The sequence below is a fragment of the Phacochoerus africanus genome, chromosome 12, assembly GCF_016906955.1.
Source record: "Phacochoerus africanus isolate WHEZ1 chromosome 12, ROS_Pafr_v1, whole genome shotgun sequence".
NCBI classification, from domain to species: domain Eukaryota; kingdom Metazoa; phylum Chordata; class Mammalia; order Artiodactyla; family Suidae; genus Phacochoerus; species Phacochoerus africanus.
In genome coordinates, this window is record NC_062555.1 from 11,540,541 (window position 1) to 11,560,620 (window position 20,080).

Here is a 20,080-nt window from a genome sequence, read left to right on the forward strand (position 1 = left end):
AGAAGAACAGCTTGTTTTTAATTTTTTAATCTCCAGATAGTCAGAAAAAAAGCATTTTGTCCATTACAATTTCTGATAGCACGTGCCGCTTCAAGACATTCATCCAGTTACTCTAGAGTATCACCTGTTCTTTTTCTTTTTCTCTTTTTTTGTCTTCTGTCTTTTTAGGGCCATACCTGCACCATATGGAGGTCCCCAGGGTAGGAGTCTAATCAGAGCTGTTGCTCCCCGCCTACATCAGAGCCACAGCAACACTAGATCTGAGCCGCGTCTTCGACCTACACCACAGCTCATGGCAACACCGAATCCTTAACCAATGAGTGAGGCCAGGGATCGAACCCACGACCTCATGGTCCCTAGTCGGATTCGTTTCTGCTGCGCCACGATGGGAACTCCTCACCTGTTCTTTTCTTAAAAATTACCCAATAGTCCTAAAGAATAGGTAAGTTCACAACTTCCTCGGTCAACTTGATTAATGATTAAAGTGCTGAGAGGACTGAATTACAAGTTTTTGTTAGGTGGTTACCAAGTAGTGTACACCCTGTGGGAAGGTTACCTGTCCCGGCACCAGTCCACCCAAACTGGATGTTTGCCCTGGCCCACCTGAACCAGGGCATCGAGTCTTGTTTCTGGAAAAGACCCTCCCACCTGCCTGGGATCTCTCTAAGTCTCCGCATCTCCCTCCCCCACAGCCTAGAGCATCTCTACTCATGGACGTTCCTAGGAACTTCTGGCATCCACGGGCAGGCAACCTTGGCTGTGATGAACAGAGCTATGCCAGGGTTCTACTTGAGACTAATCTATGTGAAAATGTGGATGATCAAAACAGATACACCAAGACAACATGGACTCACTTTAGAGACATCTAAGGCGCATTTAAATTTGTGTCACAAAATTTAATTGAGAACTATTTTAGGAGCTCACATACTAGAATCTCCTTCTCTTTTTTCCTTTTTTGGCCATGCTCACAGCATGAAGAAGTTCCCGGGCCAGGGATTAAACCTGCAACACAGCAGTGATTTGAGTCACAGCAGTGACAATGTCACGTCCACAACCCACTGAGCTGCCAGGGAACACCTTGTGTCTCTTTTCCTTGATAGTACCATCCAGTAGAGCCTCAGCAGCTCTCCATCCCAATTAGTCAAGCCAGTTTCTTGCCTCTTTGAGAACGGCCATGGGTGCTGACCATTTCTTGTGTCAGTGCTTTGAAGTGAGAATTCATTTGATACCCCATGTGAACTGGACCTCAGACCATCCAAACACAAGGCTCTTGCATTTGCAAATGCCAGTGAAATAGCTTCAAGACTTTCAGTTCTGACTACTAGCGACAAGCTTATTTGCATTCTTAATTCTGTATTTTATGCGAAATTCTAGACCATGGATTAGGCTCCTCCCCCTCATGTCAGAGTGATCAGACTCATCCCAAGAAGCACTTCTTGAGAAAGTTACATCTTTGGCCAACTCTCCAAACATATTCATATTAAGATCATTATTAGAGTGTCCAAGAAAAGACATTTTTGATCTTTGAGATACTACTTTAATAAATATTTTTCTTCCCTGGAGTTTGGTGTTATACTAGACCAAAGTGTCTTTCCTGTACCTTTGCAAGCATAAACTTTCTTCTCTAGAAACAAAACATGGCATCAGGCAGCAGCGAAGTCTGATGTTGTTCAGATTCTCCACAAAAGGGCATATCCCAGAAAGGAAAGGAGTTGGCTAGAATTCTGGGGACTAAACAGAAGTAGTGACTATCCCGGCAAAGTACCTTGGAATATCTGGTATTCCGGGGAATTTTTTTTTTTTCTTTAAATACAGGTGTCTAGGCAACGGTTGCATGTAGTTCTTTGGCTCTAATATTATGTCTGTAAGAATGGTAAAAGGAAGGAAGAAATTGTGGTTGATATTACGCTATTTGGGGGCACAAGCATTCAGGCTCAAAAATTTCCTTGCAGTTTGAAAAGTGAAAATAAAATGAATTCTCATCTATTTCCACAGATCTGAGGCTTGGTGGTCAGTGGTCAGGTGGCAAGTGGGAGAAATGCAGCCCAGAGCATCACACACCACAACAGAGGCTCCCACAGCAGTTCAAAGGGCATGATTGGCCATCCTAGTTTTCCTCTGATCTACTCCCATTAAAGAATTATACTGCTGATAAATCCAGATTGCCAGAGACCAGGCTTCACGGGCTTCACGGGCTTCACGGGCCTGCAAGCTATGCAGTCACTCAAGCGCTCATGCTTAGAAGGTCCTGTGTTTCAATCAGTTTTCATCGTCTTAAAATTCGGAATGATTTTTGAACACAGGGCCCTGCAAATGATATAGGCCATGCTGCCTGAGTCTTAGATGTGTTTGATGGTGATTTTTATATCCAACCAATAGGGAATCTAGTCTGTTAGATACTAGTTTCCTTGTTAACATTTATTCATTCCACAAAGATTTTCAAACACTCGATATATGTTAGGTACTTTATAGATCACAGTCTAGGTGACACAACAGCAAACAGGAAGCTGTTGCCTCAGTCCTTAAAAAGTTTTAACTCCTCACTGAAGAACATAGACCAGAAAAAGGATACTCAGTAAAGAATAATAGACACCACGAGAGCGAAGCCCATGGTAAAGTTATTTAAATGTAAAATCCTCAAATAAAAATGTCCACATTTTGCGATGTTGATGGTCAAATTACGTTATCTTTTTTTTTCAAAAGTGTATGATACCTCTTTCAGGACATTAGTCATACATTTTCTGCTACAACCAGCCTTCTTAGGATCTGTGCCATTTAGTACAGGAGGTTTTCATGAGCTTCTATCAGGATGAAAAAGGAAGGCAAATTCTTCTCTCCTTGTTAATTTAATGCTGACAATTCTTCCCCTTTCAGTGAAATGAAAGGGTGAGCAACTTTTCATGAATTATTTTGAAAACATTTCCCCCAGCATTAAGAGACCCCGAAGCCCTTATCATGTCTGTTGCTAAAGAGAACATGATTAATTCATTTTGTTCTCGGTGGCCCTAATTATTTAGTTAATCCTTCCCCCTCTCTCCTCTATCCCAACACCCACATCAGCGGGCACACGGAGGAGGCAAAAGTAACCCAAAGTGAAACAATGCCGAAACTGACATCCCAATTGTTCTGTGCAGGAGGGTGGATGTCTCCTAATAAATGATAGGAAAAGGTCTGTTATTGACAAGCTGCCGCGCGCTGTTTGCATTAGCGAATATGAGAAGATGATGGCTGTTAGCCCTTCATCCCCTACGGTATTGAGCTCAGTGAGATAACAGAAAACGCTTCAGTTTACTTAAAGCATTGATAACACCTCTAAATAATTAACTGAGGACTTCCTGTCTTCAATTACTTAATGCTTTTTTTTTTTTTTTAACATCTTGAGAGGATTATAAGCAATTTATGGATTTCACATGATGAGTGCATTTGCCACTATTCCCACAAAGCATTTACGGGATCATGTTTCTAAAGCTTCGAGGTAATTAAAAATAAGCCTGGAGACAAGGGGGCTGAGGCTAGGTGCCCGCTCTGCTCTCCCTTCTGTCGGGGCTAAGGACCGAGATGCTGGGGCTCCGGGATGACCTGGGCTGCTGCTTCATTACTGCCCAGCTGTGACTTAGGGTTTTGGCAAATGACAGGAAAATCAAAACCTTTATCTCCAGGGGTTCAGGCAGCTCTTTGATCAACCATTCGAGATGGATGGGAAATGAACTTGATCATTTTAGTTCATTCCATGGACTCAATAAGACTGTCATTTACATAGCCAGATATTCCGGACTGAATTTGGTCAGTCAGCTAACCGTGGAACGGAATTTTTCCCTGGCAGATCAAAAGTATGAACATCACACAGATTTCGGCTTTCAGATGATCAAATGCCAGGCACCATTCCCGTCCCCTAGGAATTGCAGACACGAGACTCTGTACTTGGGAAGGTTTTGCTGAATGAAGGTTCACTTCCTCATCTAACAAAGACATCCCTCGGTAGTGCTGTATTGCCCCAGTGACGTACTCTCTAAATCTGTTGAAAATAGTACAGAGGAATGGACCAAATGAATTCTAACAGATTTTTTTTCCATTTTATAATCTTATAAGAAGTAAAATTCGATGGCGAAACTGAAATATTTATCCTAGTAAAAGAGGAATTCTGGCACCACGTTATCGGTGTGAAGTCCCCTTTGACATGAAGACATCTGTTAAAACACGCCAATACAAGGAAAAGGTGGCGGAGTGGAGGTGTTTAAGGAAAAAATCTTGGCAAGTATGTTACAATGAAGGAGGCTACCCATCCTGTTGGTTTGAACACCACTGCTGAATTTAGTCTGATGGCGCATAAATGCTGGTTTCTAAAAAAATGCAAACTAGTACAGCTGGCAATAGTTCAAAGCCTGTGCTGTGACAGAATCTGAAGGAATTCTTTTTTTCTTTCTTTCTTTTCTTTTTCTTTTCTTTTTTTTTTTTTTTTTTTTGTCTTTTCTAGGGCTGCTCTTGTAGCATATGGAGATTCCCAGGCTGGAGGTCTAATTAGAGCCGTAGCCACCGGCCTACACCGCAGCCACAGCAAGTCGGGATCCGAGCCACCTCTGCAACCTACACCACAGCTCACGGCAACGCCGGATCGGTAACCCACTGAGCAAGGGCAGGGATCAAACCTGCAACCTCATGGTTCCTAGTCAGAGTCGTTAACCATTGAGCCAGGATGGGAACTCCAAGAATTCTTTATCCTTGTATCCCGGAGTATTGTGAAACTTATTGCTACCATGTCTTAATGTGCCTTACCTTGGCTTTCGAATCTCTATAATTAACATTCCATTGCAATCCAAGTCCTTCTTTTGATTTTCTGCTGCTCCCTCCTGTATGGAGTTCTGTTGGAGCCTCATTACACAAGTTACTCTTTGTCAGTGTCGCCTACTACTGGGAGCGTCTTAAGAACAGCAATCTTAGTTTAAAGCACTTAATATACTCTCTAGAACACAACACAGCAAGCAGGCTACACATTTTTTTTAATAATTTTTTTTATTTTCCCACGGTACAGCAAGGGGGTCAGGTTATCCTCACATGTATACATTACAATTACATTTTTTCCCCCAGCCTTTCTTCTGTTGCAACATGAGTATCTAGACAAAGTTCTCAATGCTATTCAGCAGGATCTCCTTGCATTTTTCTTTTCTTTTTTTTTTTTGAGCGAAATGGTATTCTGATTTCCTTATAGAAGGAGGCAGTGAATGCCTTGGGCACCCCGAGTAGGCCAGTTTTCACCTTCGTCGTTCAAATGTGGACATTAAAGACATCCCTCATGCAGTTCTTTTGTGGCTCAGTGGGCTAAGGATCTGGCATTGCCCCTGCAGCGGCTCGGGCTGATGCTGTGGCCCAGGTTCCATCCCTGGCCTGGGAACTTCCACATGCTGAGGATACGGCCAAACCACAACAGCAACAAAAATCCTTTACTCATCTGATGCGGATGTGGTGAGCATCACAGGAGGTAAAATGCAAATAGTTCTTTAGAATTATAAGGCACCATGTACAGGTTTTATTTTGTTTTATTTATTTATTTATTTATTTATTTATTTATTTATTTATTTATTTATTGTCTTTTTGGCATTTCTTGGGCCGCTCCCGCAGCATATGGAGGTTCCCAGGCTAGGAGTAGAATCAGAGCTGCAGCAACCAGGCTACGCCAGAGCCACAGCAACGCAGGATCCGAGCCGTGCCTGCAACCTACACCACAGCTCACGGCAACGCCGGATCGTTAACCCACTGAGCAAGGCCAGGGACCCAACCCGCAACCCCATGGTTCCTAGTCGGATTTGTTAACCACTGCGCCATGACGGGAACTCCCAGTTTTTATTTTGTAAAACAACATCATGCCAATTGCTTATGATGATTTGCATTTTTAGTGAAACAGGACAGAAGGAACACATTTGATAATCTAAATTGATGAGGGCTTTCGCCCATAGCCATTATCATGGGTTTAGCTCAGGATCTTCAGATCAGGATTGCAATGTGCTAGTCTGCAAATATTTATTAAGCACCTTTTGCAGGCTTATGGCCCTTTTGGAAAACAGGGGACATCTGTCAGCAAGTGTCTGCTTGTGTGTGGAGTTAAGAGCAAATCACCGTGAATTTATTTTTCTACCTGTGTGGCATGGCCTGGGCCTCCTCTAAAGAAAAATCAGGCATGCTTTTCCAGGCCTTTCTTCCCTTTTATATGAGTTTCACTGTCACGGGTACCCGTGCCCTCTGCCAAGCAGAGTCCAAAGAAAGGAAAACACTCAGGAGCCCTGGGGGGTGTGGAGGAGGCTCCTGGCATTTGGGAAAGAGCAAAAGTTGATAAACTCTTGCCTGTGTTTTCAGATTCTAAACAAACTTATGCAACTGTTTGGAATGATTCAGTAGCTCTAAGGTAATGAACTAAGTTACTTTACTTTCTTGAATTATTCTTTTTTTCTAGAATGAACGGGCATGAGTCTCTAACTTCCTCATAAGTTTGTGATGAAGATCAAATGAGACAGCACGTGCCCAGGGCTTAGGACAGCATTTGGCGCATAGTAAATCCTCTTATTCCTCAAACATGTATTTAGCACCTACTGGTGGCGCATGGATTGTTCCAAGTGCTAAAGTTATAGTATTAAGCCAGGTAGAAAAGTGGAGGAAGACATAAAAAGACAAAAACAAACAATAAGACAACCCAAAAACCAAAACACACACACACACAACAAAACCCAAACACGCAGTCAGAGAGAGGCATGTGATGCAAATAAAATAAGGGGATAAGACGGTGTATTAGAAAAACTGTTCTAGACTGGCTCAGTCCAAAAACGGTTCTCTTCTCTTCAGAAGTGACATTCAAACTAAAACATGTTAATTATTATTATAATCACCAGTAGTAATTATCTGACACTCTATTATTACACTGTACTGTTATTATATTATTAAAGTTAATTATAATACATGTTATAATAAGCAAAAAATAATACAACTACTACTAATTCATGTTAATAAAAAGAACCACAACAACTTGTCATAACCAGTCAACTGTCAACTATTCTGTGTATTAATTACCCATTCAGTAGATAAATGTCAGTCTCTGGCTGATTTTTTTCTCCTGCCTTCCAGTACATTCTTGGCTATCCTAGTCCCATTCTCTCTGAGGATATCCTTGGGGAATGAAAATGCATCTTACTGTTTGTCGGGGGAAAAAAAAAAAAGAATAAGAAAACGGTACTGATGCGAAAAACCCTACACATAAGGCATATCTAAGCCAAATAGAAATTATTTCTGAAGTTATCTGCTGTGGTGGCTTATTGCTGCCAGTGTGGGCTCTTCTATTAGCAGGGGTAAGTGGAAGCTGACCATATGTCAAGAGAACACGTCCTTTCCGAGTGACCTCATATATCAAACGCACACTCGAGGGATGCTGGGTGCCCCAACCACAATGACAGCCTCTTACAGCAGGTAGGTTTTCCTGTTTTTTTTTTTTTTTTTCCTTTCTCACCTGTGATCGTATGCTGCCTCCTGTCAGTGGTGTCAGTGTAGATGAGCCCTTTCCCAACCCGCCAGAGCTGGTACTCTTTAATGATGCCATTTGGCTCCGGAGGGACTTCCCAGCTCACGTGCAGCGCCTCGGCACTGGGGGCGGTGACGGTGGGCGGAGGGACGCGCTGCGGGACTCCTCGGGTCGTAGCTGCCACTACCTGAGAACACAGAAATTAACCAGCCCCTTATTGGAACACGACGCTAGGTATTCCGATCAAAGGGGAGGTCGCTTTTGTTTTAAAATGTTGTGGTCTGGCCTGGCTTATCATTAGCGGGGCTTGGCGAAATCAGCCCCCCCTCCCCTTTTAAGACATCTTTTTCCCTCCCATTCTATTCAAACAATGAAATCTGACCTTGAATACATTACAGAACCCTGAGACTACCATTTATCACAACAGCTCCAACGACAACGTTGAGGGCAGAGTGCAGCCCTCAGTTTAAACAAGTGAAATCTGGATGGCAGGCTGTCTTCCTAGACAACTCTTGATAACTCTTCCATATGGCCCGTTGGTGTCTTTGCATTTTAACAGCCTGATTTTGTACATTTTAAGCACTAGTAAATTTGGAGCAAAACCCACATCCGAACTTGCTTGCATATAACATGCCTTGAAGAGTATAAAGGGGCTGCCTTTTCTGTACTCTTCCTGTGTTACCCAGGATGAGTTTACAGTGTTTGCACCAATGTTCTAGAAAGAGAATCAAGTGAGCAGAAAAAAGGGATCCACGAGCCAGTTATTCAGTCAACGCAGTCAAAATACATTTTGGATGAACACTGGCTGCCTTTGCTCTCTCACAGAATTAACTCCGCCTTCACTTTTCCACCAATTATTGTGGCATCTGCATAGCTGTGCTATAGGAAAAGCACGGGCATGGCTCTAGGACCGTCCTGATGGCGTCTTGTGATTGGGCCGATCAGGTGCCATCTGTCCGGAGGGTGGTGCACTCAACTCAGAGATGCTTCCAGGGTCTGGGGAATACGAAGCTGCTCACATGTGCTGAGGCTGCCGGGTCTGACTGGACGTTTTGCAGTGGCTGGTTCTTGCACAGTGTGTGAAGATGCTGCTGTTCTCGAGTTGGAACCATATGAAAACGGGGTTTCCTCTGTCCAGCTCGGCATCTGTGAAATGGCTCTTTCTTTATTTTCTTCCTTCATTGTTTGTCTGTTTCCTCCTTTTCCTCATTCTTAGTAGCATCCCCAAGATGGCTGATCATTGATGGTCTTTTGGTTTTGTCACTATTCCTCTTGCTCGATCACATTCACATTCCCTGCTTCAACTTCCTTCATAGATTTTTCCAGCAAATCTCAGTCATTTTCTGGGGGGCCACACCCACAGCATGTGGAAGTTCCTGGGCCAGGGATTGAACCCACGCAACAGCTGTAACCAGAGCCACAGCAGCGACGACTGCAGATCCTTACCTTGCTAAGCCACCAGGGAACTCCTTTCAGTTACTTTTCTTTTTCCTTTTCTTTTTATGGCCACACCTGTGGTATATGGACATTCCCAGGCTAGGGGTCAAATTGAAGCTGCAGCTGCCAGCCTACACCACAGTCCTGGCAATACCAGATCTGAGCTACATCTGCAACCTATGCCTGGATTTTGGCAACACCAGATCCTTAATCCATTGAGCTAGGCCAGGGATTGAACCCACATCCTCATAGACACTATGTCAGGTTCTTAATCCGCTGAGCCATAATGGGAATGGCCACTTAAAAAAAATTAATTTCATTGTAGTATAGTTGATTTATGATATTGTATTAGTTTCAAGTGTACAGCAAAGTGAATCAGTCTTACATATAAATATATTCATTCTTTTTTTCTTTTTTCCCATATAGGTTATTAGAGATTATTGAATAGATTTTTCTGTGCTATATAGTAGGATCTCATCAATCATCTGCTTTTTATAGAAGTATGGATGTGTTAGTCCCACCCTCCCAATTCTTCCCTCCCCTAAATGGTTTCACCTATGGTAACCATAAGATTGGGTTTTTTTAAAAATATTTTTTTATTGTTATTTCCCCAATAGAATTTTTTTTCTACTGTACAGCATGGGGACCCAGTGATACATACATGTATACATTCTTTTTTCTCCCATTATCATGCTCCATTGATAAGTGACTAGACATAGTTCTCAGTGCTACAGAGCAGGATCTCATTTCGAATCCATTCCAAAAGTGGAATACTACTCAGCCATAAAAAAGAAAAAATAGTGCCATTTGCAGCAACATGGATGGAACTAGAGACTCTCATACTGAGTGAACTAAGTCAGAAAGAGAAAGATTGGTTTTTTGATTGGTGAGTTTGTTTCTGTTTTTTAACAAGTTCCTTTGCATCCTTTTTTATTAGATTCCACAAACAGGTGATATTATGCTCAGTGAAGTCAGAGAAAGACAACACTTAATTCAGCTGCTGACTAGACATTTTCACTTAAAGTGCCAAATAATATTTTCTTCCACCATTCTGCTCTCTGCTCCCCCTCTTAAATATATTTTTAAAAGCTTTAAAATGTTAACCTTACTCTTGACTTTTAACTTTTCCTCTTTTGTTTTTTGATTTGCTTCCAGAATGGCACCATAAGTGACACATTGGTCAAGCCAGACATCTTGAAAACACCAGGAACTGTCCTTTTATTCCCTGACATACAGCTGACCACTGAGTCCTGTAGACCTTGCCCCGGGCATCTTTCTGACCTTCTCCATTCTGACTCCTGCTGTGTAAATTCAGATCTTCATTATTTCCTGTCAAGGTTGTTCCCGAAGTCTTGGAACCATTGTATTTTCTACTTCAGGCTCCTTTGCCCTTTTCCCTGTTTCTCAGGAGAAGGCAATTTTTGTTGAAATTATATTTAAGTAGAATTTCTCAGTTTTTTAAACTGAGAAATGGTTTGAGATTTACTATGGATTTACAAAAGACCACCTAAAATGATTTGGTGGGGGAAAAGTGGATTAAGGGGCTAACATTGGTTCAAGTTTTCTTCTTGTCTCTTTCGATTAATGAAACATTGATATTTGAATAAATCTCCCCTCCAGTGATCTCCCCTTTCGGGCTCAAGTCTTGGTACTCAGCTAAGAGGCTACATGAACACCCTGCTTTATTGGGGCGGATGTAGTTTTCTGTCATTGGAAAAATTACTCACAACCTGAGCCTTCATAACACTGAATAATTCTGTCTAGAGTTTAGGCAAACTCTTCTTACCTTGCTGCTGGTGGTGCAGCCAGCCGCTGTGCAAGCTTTCAGCTGGTATGAATATTCCTGAAAAGGTTGAATTCCTCTTGTATCAGAGAAGCTTAACGCTGTTCCTCGAAAACATTCAATTCCATTTCGGAGAAGGATGTAGTAAATAATGGGACCTAAAAAAAGAGGCAGAGAAAGCCCTGAATTTGGGTGTCAGCTCCTCCCTCTAACTATTTGGAAACAAATGGGATGGCTTAGGGTTCTGAAGAAATGAGACAGAACAGCGTTATTTAATTTTCCTTTTGCTATTACACTGCTGTGTGCTTAATTACACTTGCTCTTACAGTGGAGATGGAGTCTTGACACAAATGATCAGCATCCCTTGTTCATTCCTTACTTTCAAAATGATTTTGCTTCCCCTTCACATGCTTTGCTTGCTTGAGAGCAGCTTGGATATATGCTGGGATTCAAGTTAAACCATGTTTTTTGGCTAAAGATTCGTGAGGGCTGTTTCACAAATGGATCATTCACTGGCACATCCTTACAGCCCCCTGTCTCAGGAAATACTTTCTGGTGGTGAGATGCCCGCCAATTAAATGTAGACGACACTCATCTCACTTTGCTTAGGCATTTACGGGGTTATGTTTTTTCACTTTTCAAAATAGCTTCATACCATTTGATTGGACAGGTTTCCTCCAGTGTAAGACTATTGCGTCATCAAGATGGTCTGCTCTGGTCCACCTGGGGGGACTCACACCCTCAGGCAGGTCTTCTTTTGTTCTGGTCCTGACTGCCTGGCTGAATCCTGGCCCATAGCTGTTCCATGCAGAAATCCTGTACTCATATGTCACGTACGGCTCCAGGTTCACATCTGGAGAGACAGAAATCAGATATGCTAAAAATTTTTTTTTTTAACCACCATATTGAAAATGAATATCAGAACCTTAAACATTTAACAGGAAATGCTTAATGTTCTAATCTCACTGGGTGAAAACAAAACTCTAATATCTTTACTTTCTAAGTCATAAAAAACAGTGTAAGTATTTACTCGGAGCAGAGGTCTGCAATTATATAGGAGAGAATTCATTTTTCTGAATAGAGAAGCATGAAAATGACTGAAAAATAAAAGCCCTTGACTCATGTACATTAGATGTTAACGCTTCCCAAGTTCATGATCTCTTTACTTCTGTATGAGACAAGCTTGGCAACATTCTTTCACCGTGTAATTATTATAATTTTATGTAATATAATTTTTACTTTATAAATAGAATATAATTTTATTTTATAAATTTTTACATTTTAATACAATTTGTATTTAATAGAATTATTTATAATGTTACCAATTATTAAATTATAGATATTATTTTATGAAATTATTATATGAATTATAATGTAGTGTTACGAAATTTAGGACTTGAACCTTAGCTAATCGTGGTACCAGTGGTGAATAAAAACGAGTTCACTTTCCACTGTATTTACTGTTTATACTGTACTGTATATATTTCATTCTTTCTCCCACCAAAGTAGAACTGAAACCCAAACCTAAACCAACCCATCTGATTAAAACAGTAAAACCTACCTGCTGAGATTTTTGGTCTGACGAAAGTTTTATTAGATCATCATTCGTGTGACTCAACACGGTGGCCCAAACGTCTTCGTTCAGTTTTAAGCGTTAGTAACTTCAGAAGTCAACACCTACCAAAAACATTCCTTGAAAATCTCCTTACCTGAGTCTCCTTTCCACTTAATTCTTTCTGTGAATTTTGAAAATGTACACGTGTGGTTTGTGTGGTGGTTTCTGGATGACTCTTCCTCAGACGGGAGGCTCAGAAGAGGTCCTCCTCGGGTGCCGGGCCACCTGCTCTATCTCCATTGGATGCGGGGTGAATTCCCGGTTCCATCCACTTGGGTTATGGGACAACATGCTCCTTACACGCCATCTCCTTACAATAAACCTTGCTCTGGCTATTTTATGGAATTTGTATGAAAATAACACGCAATTAAGTTGTGCGGCAGAACTTCATAAAACGTACGTCGCTATGCACGTGTAATTCCGCCTTCGTTTGCTCTGGGAGGGGGGTAGCTGCTGCTTGGTACCTGTGATGACCACGTGGGCGCCCAGATTGCTCTTCCGCCCCCCGGCAGGGACCTCTGGGCCAGAGTCTACAGCTCCCAGTTGTTTTTGCAGGTTGGTGTAGTCACGTGACTGATCTCGACAATGGGAGGTGAATGGACGTGATGGAGGCGCCTTATGCCTCTTTCTAAAGAGAGAATCATTCGCCTTCCATTCGCATTCTCACCCCTTCTGAGGCTGGAACGAGGGTGTTGTCACAGCTCGGGCTGCACCCCTCAGGAGCATGGCGAGGAACCCAGATCCTGAATGGGGCTGAGCTGCCCAGACCGTCCACTGACCCATGGATGGTGACTCTGCTTTTGAATCTCTTTGCTGTAGCAGACTGCTCTTCATTGTGACTATGATTCTGCCCCTTCAAGCCCAAGGCCACGTTTCTAAGTGTTGCTGTGGCAACTCTCCACACGTCATTCCTAGCCATGCCTTACTGAAGTTCATTCTTCTTTTGATGCTCTCATATCTTACCGTTTTTCTGCATGTTCCTGTGAGGCCTGGTCTTTGAAAGATGTCCCCAGCCCACAAAAGCATTTTTTTTTTTTTTTGCTTGACACATGAGGAATCATTGGTTGAAATTTTGCCTTTTCCTCAATCACCTCCTCTCATTTCTCAGAGCTTGTTTTTTCTTTGCAATTTTTTTTTTTTTGGCCAGAATTTCCAACTCTTATTTTAACTTGTTATCTATAAATCATTTTATTGGGGCTAATATTCCGATAACAGAGAGTTTTGGGTTTTGGAGTATGTATGTTCCGTATTTGCCTGCTAATTGCTGAAGTGTCCCATACATATTTATCTTCAATCTTTTTTTTTCAGCTGACAGGGTAATCCTTCCATAATAATAATTATGTGATTCCACTGCTTGAAAAGCTTTACAATCCTCTCTTTGCTGTGTAAAAACAAACTCTTTTGTGTGGTACAAGAGGCCTCTGCAGTCTGACCCCTGTTCCATGGCCTCATCTCCATCACGTTCTCTCAATTACATCCACTGTATCCAGATCAAGGTACCTGCTGTTGTCTTTCAGACTTGCAGGGCTTCCTCTTGCTTCCTCTGCTTTGTACATCTTGCTTTTTTTTTTGGTTGTGCCTGTGGCACATGGAAGTTCTGGGTGGGGGTCCTACACCACAGCCACAGCTACACCAGATCCAAGCTGCACCTGCGACCTATGCTGCAGCTTGTGGCAATGCCGGATCCTTAATCCACTGAGCAAGGCCAGGGATCCAACCCGCATCCTCAGAGACGATGAAGGGTCCTTAACTGGCTGAGCCACGATGGGAACTCCGTGTACACGTTGCTCTCTGGCTGGCCTAGTCTCCCTGAACGTGACAGGCTCCAACCCATCTTTTAGGTCTCAGCTCAGGCACAGTATCCTTCTGGATGTCTTAACCTCTACAGTCTATGGCAGGTGTCCTTGCCACCCTCTGCAAAAGCATCCTACGCTTTCCTCTGTCTTAGAACTTAACTATACTTCATTTCTCAAATTACTGCAAAATTGTACATTTGTTTCCCTCTCTTCACATCAGCCTCAAATTCCTGATGGGAATTCCTATTTGTTTTCATAGTTACTGGTCCTTGAATACTGACTGGTTATTAGTAAGGATTTAATATGTATTTTTTGATAAGTAAATGATTTTATGAATGAATACATTTTGGTCAGCACTGGTAGTGTTAGCTTTTAATTTTCATTTTCTAAAGAAGGCTGACTTTTTAGTCTAAATTGATCTCAAGGGAATTTGCTTTAGCACCACTTGAGGGCTTCATTCTTTTCATGAAAAATAAAATATTCTTATTTTTCATATTCAATTCATAGGGCTATCTGGTAGGCAAGATAGTCTGAGATATGGTTGTTAAAAGCCCTCGCAATATTCTGTCTGTAGGTGAAAATATCTATTCTCTTCTGCAGGCGCCTATTGCAACTATGTCTTAAAAACCCTTCAAAATCAGCATCTTGATTACAAAAGGCAGATGAAAGTAGAGAACTCTCTTAGAAGGAAACGGAAATTTTTAATTGAGGGTTCATGACTTAAATATAACTCAGTGGGTGGAGATTAGGGGTCCAACTGTCTTCTCTCCTGAGGCTCTGCTTTTTTGAGGGGGGCAGAGTGGGCCATGCCTGCAGTTCATGGAATTTCGTGGGCCACGGACTGAACCTGTGCCACAGCAGTGACCGGAGCCACAGCAGGGATAATGCTGGAGCCTCAACTGCTAGGCCACCAGGGAACTCTCATCTGAGGCTTTTCTAATTAAAGGCATTTCAATAAAATTTCTTTTTTTTGTTTGTTACGGTGTATTAAATCCATAAATAAGGTAAAGTTAAATAGGACTGTTCTATTCACATGGATATTCCAATCTAGAAGGAGCGATGAGACAGGTTTCCGGATGCCTATGCCACGTGGTGGAGGTGGGGAATGGCATGATGACGTGTCATAGGAGCACAAAGGAGAGAGGGGCTGACTTGGGAAGCCTGCCCTGCGGACAGGAATCCTGACCTTGGCCTTGAATTTGATGCTTAAGAAGAACATTTCGGGTGGGAGGAGCAGCATGAGGGATGTCTGGAGCATTCTGAAAGGAGCTCCCACACCACGTGGACGCTTCTCCATCTGCTGTTGCTCCAGACGACATCATCTGAACCTGACATTCACAAGACGTGACTTTTGCAGGTCTGACCCTCAGTTTCCTCATCGCTTAATCTGTTTCTATGACTTCTGGGCAAATTAAAGTAAGGTGTTCAGACACTTAGCACAATCTTGGAAGTTCACAGGACTCAGTAAACGTATCTCCCTTCCTTCCTCCCCTCCCTGGTCTCCTTCTTGGCACCCCAGCATCCTGCCTTCCTATTTTCCTTCTCAGGGTTTGCTGTTATCACCCACCCCCCGATGGTGAGGCCGAGGATGGGTCATGAGGGATAGAGTAGCTGTTTGTTTAATCTTAGCTTGCCTGAATTATGTCACTTCACTGTATTCTATTTGACCCTCGATAAGAGGTGTGTGTACACACAGTTACACTTAATTCTTCAAAAAAAAAAAACCAAAAAAAAAACCACCAGAAACATGCTATGTAGGGACTTACGGAAATAGATGAATAACAAAAATTTAATAGCAGAATGATTTTGGAGATGACCCTAAAATTTACAGTTTCTTTCACATGACTTAGCCAAGCCTGAGAATTACTTTTTTTTTTTTTTTTGGTCCTTTTAGGGCTGCCCCTGCAGCATATGGAAGTTCCTAGGCTAGGGGTTGAATCGGAGCTGCAGCTGCTGGCCTAAGCCACAGCCACAGCAACACCAGATCTGAGCCACATCTTAACTCACTGAGTGAGGCCACGGACAGAACCTGGATCCTCATGGATATTAGTTGGGCTCATTAACAGCTGAGCCGTGATGGAAACTCCGAGAATCACTATTTTCTACTAAGCCAGTAGGGCCAAGATGGGGCTTGGAAGTTGATATTTTCAACGCCCACAAAGGTTACTGTTCCCAAAATGATGGCTGTTTTAGGGAAACAGCAGGTTTCAGGAGAGCAGAGTCTCTGGACCCAGATCCAGGATCAGGAAAGGGATACTGACTTTATACTAAGTGGTCTACCTTCTCCTCATAAGGATGCTGCCAGGTCGTAGCAATCAGAAATTACCTCTTTTCTGCTTGCAAGAAGAACAACATTCATTCATGGCATTTACTGAAAGCTTGCACTTAGCTTTTGAGAATGAAAATTGGGCTTATTGAAAAATAATGTGATATACCATAAAAGGGCACACAACTAAATTATTGCTCTGTTCTTGATTTCTCTATAGGCTCAATTGAAAATAGCATGCATCCTTGTTTAAGTTAGACTTTGAGGGAGTTCCCGTCGTGGCTCAGCAGTAATGAACCTGACTAGTATCCATGAAGACGTGGGTTTGATCCCCAGCCTCGCTCAGTGGGTTAAGGATCCGGCGTTGCCGTGTGCTGTGATGTAGGTTGCACACGGGGCTTGGATCCTACGTTGCTGCGGCTATGGTGGAGGCCAGCAGCTACAGTTTAGATTGGACCCTTAGCCTGGGAACCTCTATATGCCGTGATTGTGGTCCTAAAAATCAAAAAATAAAAAAGTTAGACTTTGAAAATTTAAAAACTACTAACTTTGAGCAGATCCAGCTGTGCCTTTCATTACGTGGTAACTAGCTGGCTCCCACATATGATGGAATTAATTGATATTAGGTTAAGGAGGGAGATGAGGTCAGAGTGAAATAAGTCTGCATTTTCATCAGTTTTTCACCTCCCCTTTGGAACATGGGCAGGTGGCTCCCTTTCTGTTACCTGTGAAGGCAAGTGTGTTGACACCTCCCGTGTGAACAGTCTCTTCAGTGGATGAGCAGATTTCTTCAACTGATTCCTTCCCGATGGAATTGTGAGATCCTCTGATCACAGTACAAAGGTGGCTGGTAGAGTTGAAGGTGCACCTGCCGCAGTGTGCTGTGGCTTCCATGGATGCTGGGCAGACGGTCCTGCACGCCTGGGTTTCCTAAGTCACAGGGAAGGGAGGAGGAGGGAGGTGGAGGAGGGCATTTAAAACTTTCATTTAGACAGGTGTGCGGTAGGTTTCTACAACTTTCAAATGAAATTTTCTTCTGCTTAGTTCCTGAATGAACATCTCAAAATGCATAAGTGACAGACGATTGGATTAGGAAGATGTGGTATATATACACAATGGAATACTACTCAGCCATAAAAAAGAACAAAATAATTCCATTTGCAGCAACATGGATGGAAATAGAGACTCTCATACCGAGTGAAGGAAGTCAGAAAGAGAAAGACAAATGCCATATGATATCACTTATATCTGGAATCTAATATAAGGCACAAACGAACCTTTCCACAGAAAAGAAAATCATGGACTTGAAGAATAAACTGTGGTTGCCAAGGGGGAGGGGGAGGGAGTGGGGTGGTTGGGGAGCTTGGGGTTAATAGATACAAACTACTGCCTTTGGAATGGATTAGCAATGAGATCCTGCTGTGTAGCACTGGGAACTATGTCGGGTCACTTACGATGGAGCATGATAATGTGTGAAAATAGAATGTGTACATGTATGTGTCACTGGGTCACTATGCTGTACAGTAGAAAAAAATTGTATTGGGGAAATAACTATTAAAAATAATTATAAGTAAAAAAAATTCACAATAAGAAATGAAGGCAGTCTATACACTAGAAAGAGACGTTAATTTGAAATAACACAGGTTTCGATTCAAAGTCCAGTTTTGTCCCTTCCTAGGGCTGTGACCTTGAACAAGTTTCTTATGTGCTCAAAGTTTCAGCTTCTTCCAGGAGAGACAGGAAATTCAATTCACTGTGCAGGGTTTGTTCCGTGACTCAAATGAGATAGTGCGTAAATGTCTTACACTTGGTGGCTATGCTATAAATAATAACAGTAGTCATTATATTATTATTAGTATTTTGACACTTTCCTAATGGAGTTTCAGAGAAAATAAAGAATATGATATTTGAGAATCTGTACTTTTGTGCTCTTGGGCTAATAAGAAGTATTCTGCATGCAAGTTTTTAGAAAATCTAAATATTGCATAAACTAATTATAATAGCTATTATTTATATTTATAAGCATTTTCTTGGGTGAATCTCTAGTTTTTTTTTTTTTTTTGTCTTTTTGCCTTTTCTAGGGCCGCTTCTGTGGCATGTGGAGGTTCCCAGGCTAGGGGTCGAATTGCAGCTATAGCCGCTGGCCTATGCCACAGCCACAGCAATGCAGGATCCGAGCCGCATCTGTGACCTACACCACAGCTCACAGCAACACTGGATCCTCAACCCACTGAGCAAGGCCAGGGACCGAACCTGCAACCTCATGATTCCTAGTCGGATTCGTTAACCACTGCGCCGCAATGGGAACTCCTAGACTTTTTTTCGCTGTTGATAAGTACTAGTAGGCTCTAATTTCAGAAAATGAAATACTTCATCATTCCAAATAATAAGAGATACAAATAAGGGAATATTCTTTTTTTTTTTTTTTGGCTATGCCCACAATATACAAAAATTCCCGAACCCTCGCCACAGCACTGATCTTCACCACAGCAGCGACAACACCAGATTCTAGGCTACCAGGGAACTCCCCAAATTAGGCAATAATCTTATCATGCAAAGTTCTACTTCATCGTTTCTTTATAGAAGTAGCATAACTTATTTAAAATAACTTTTGCTATTTACAATTGATCTTCATCCAATCTCTCCCTTATGTAAAATAAGTTAAATTATTCTCCCCAAGATGATCAAAATAAAACGACTTCAGAAGACTCTAGTTGGATTTCCATTTAAACATGTGCATTTATTTTCATTTTCTCTGAAAGCCCAACCCAATGACAGCAAAGGAATATAGAAAAGCCAAGGAAACAGAAAGGGATCAACACACATTTCTGGAAGCTGGGAAGTGGATGAATGTGGTAGAGACAAGGCTATGTGCCTAGTGATGCTCATTTTTGCCTGTTATTTTTTTCCTGGAAAGACTAGATTTTCAAGTCTGGCCACAATAGAAGGAGCCTCGGGTGTGGAAATGTTTGTGTGGCTGGTGCGGAGAAGAGATACGTTCCACACACGGGTGGACCTGTGCATGGGCCATCATCCGTCTCTCCCTTTCGCCACCATGAAGCCCCACGAGATGGGAGGGACCGGGGTTCCTGCAATGTGCTTGGAGAAGAGCTGCTAACTCACAGCAGGCTGTCATGTGAAAAGTTTAAGAAAAATTCCTTCTGTTAACCCACCCCATGCGTGAATATGTCTGTTTTCACCTCAGCCCCATCCAGTGTGTTCCAGCAGAAACATCAATTAGCAGGTTGAAGCTGGATGCTGCCCTAACTTCAACGAAACCCTAAGGTATGTGGCATTAGCTCAGCGGTCAAGCAGGCTGTGGCCGAGAAATACGTGCGAGGGTTTGGGAAGCTGAGGCGCTCTCTTTTGCTGTGGAGAAATATTGGGTAAAACTGTACCCTGGTCACCTGTATTGCTTCTTTGGAGAATTCTCTACTGAGGTCTTCTGCCCATTTTTCAATTGGGTTGTTATTTGTTGTTGTTGTTGAGTGGTATGAGTTGCCTATTTTGGAGATTAGGCCCTTGTCTATTTTCATCTTTTACATATAGCTTTCTAGTGTTCCCAGCACCATTTATTGATGAGACTCTTTCACTGTATGGTCTTGCCTCCTTTGTCATAGATTAGTTGACCATAGGTGCCTGGGTTCATTTTTGGGCTTCCTATCTACCAAACAAAAACAGA

The 20,080-nt window shown here is 42.3% G+C and overlaps 1 protein-coding gene across 1 annotated transcript in view; it reads right to left on the reverse strand.

Annotated features, from left to right (window-relative positions):
- Nucleotides 1–20,080, reverse strand: part of USH2A (usherin) — an 811,661-nt gene that overhangs the window by 184,957 nt on the left and 606,624 nt on the right. Inside the window, exons 51-54 of the mRNA XM_047754984.1 lie at nt 17,124–17,328; nt 11,377–11,574; nt 10,725–10,879; nt 7,490–7,688 (exon numbers count right to left, since the gene is read on the reverse strand). Of these exons, the coding sequence (XP_047610940.1) occupies nt 7,490–7,688; nt 10,725–10,879; nt 11,377–11,574; nt 17,124–17,328 (757 nt within the window). The remainder of the gene's footprint in view (nt 1–7,489; nt 7,689–10,724; nt 10,880–11,376; nt 11,575–17,123; nt 17,329–20,080) is intronic.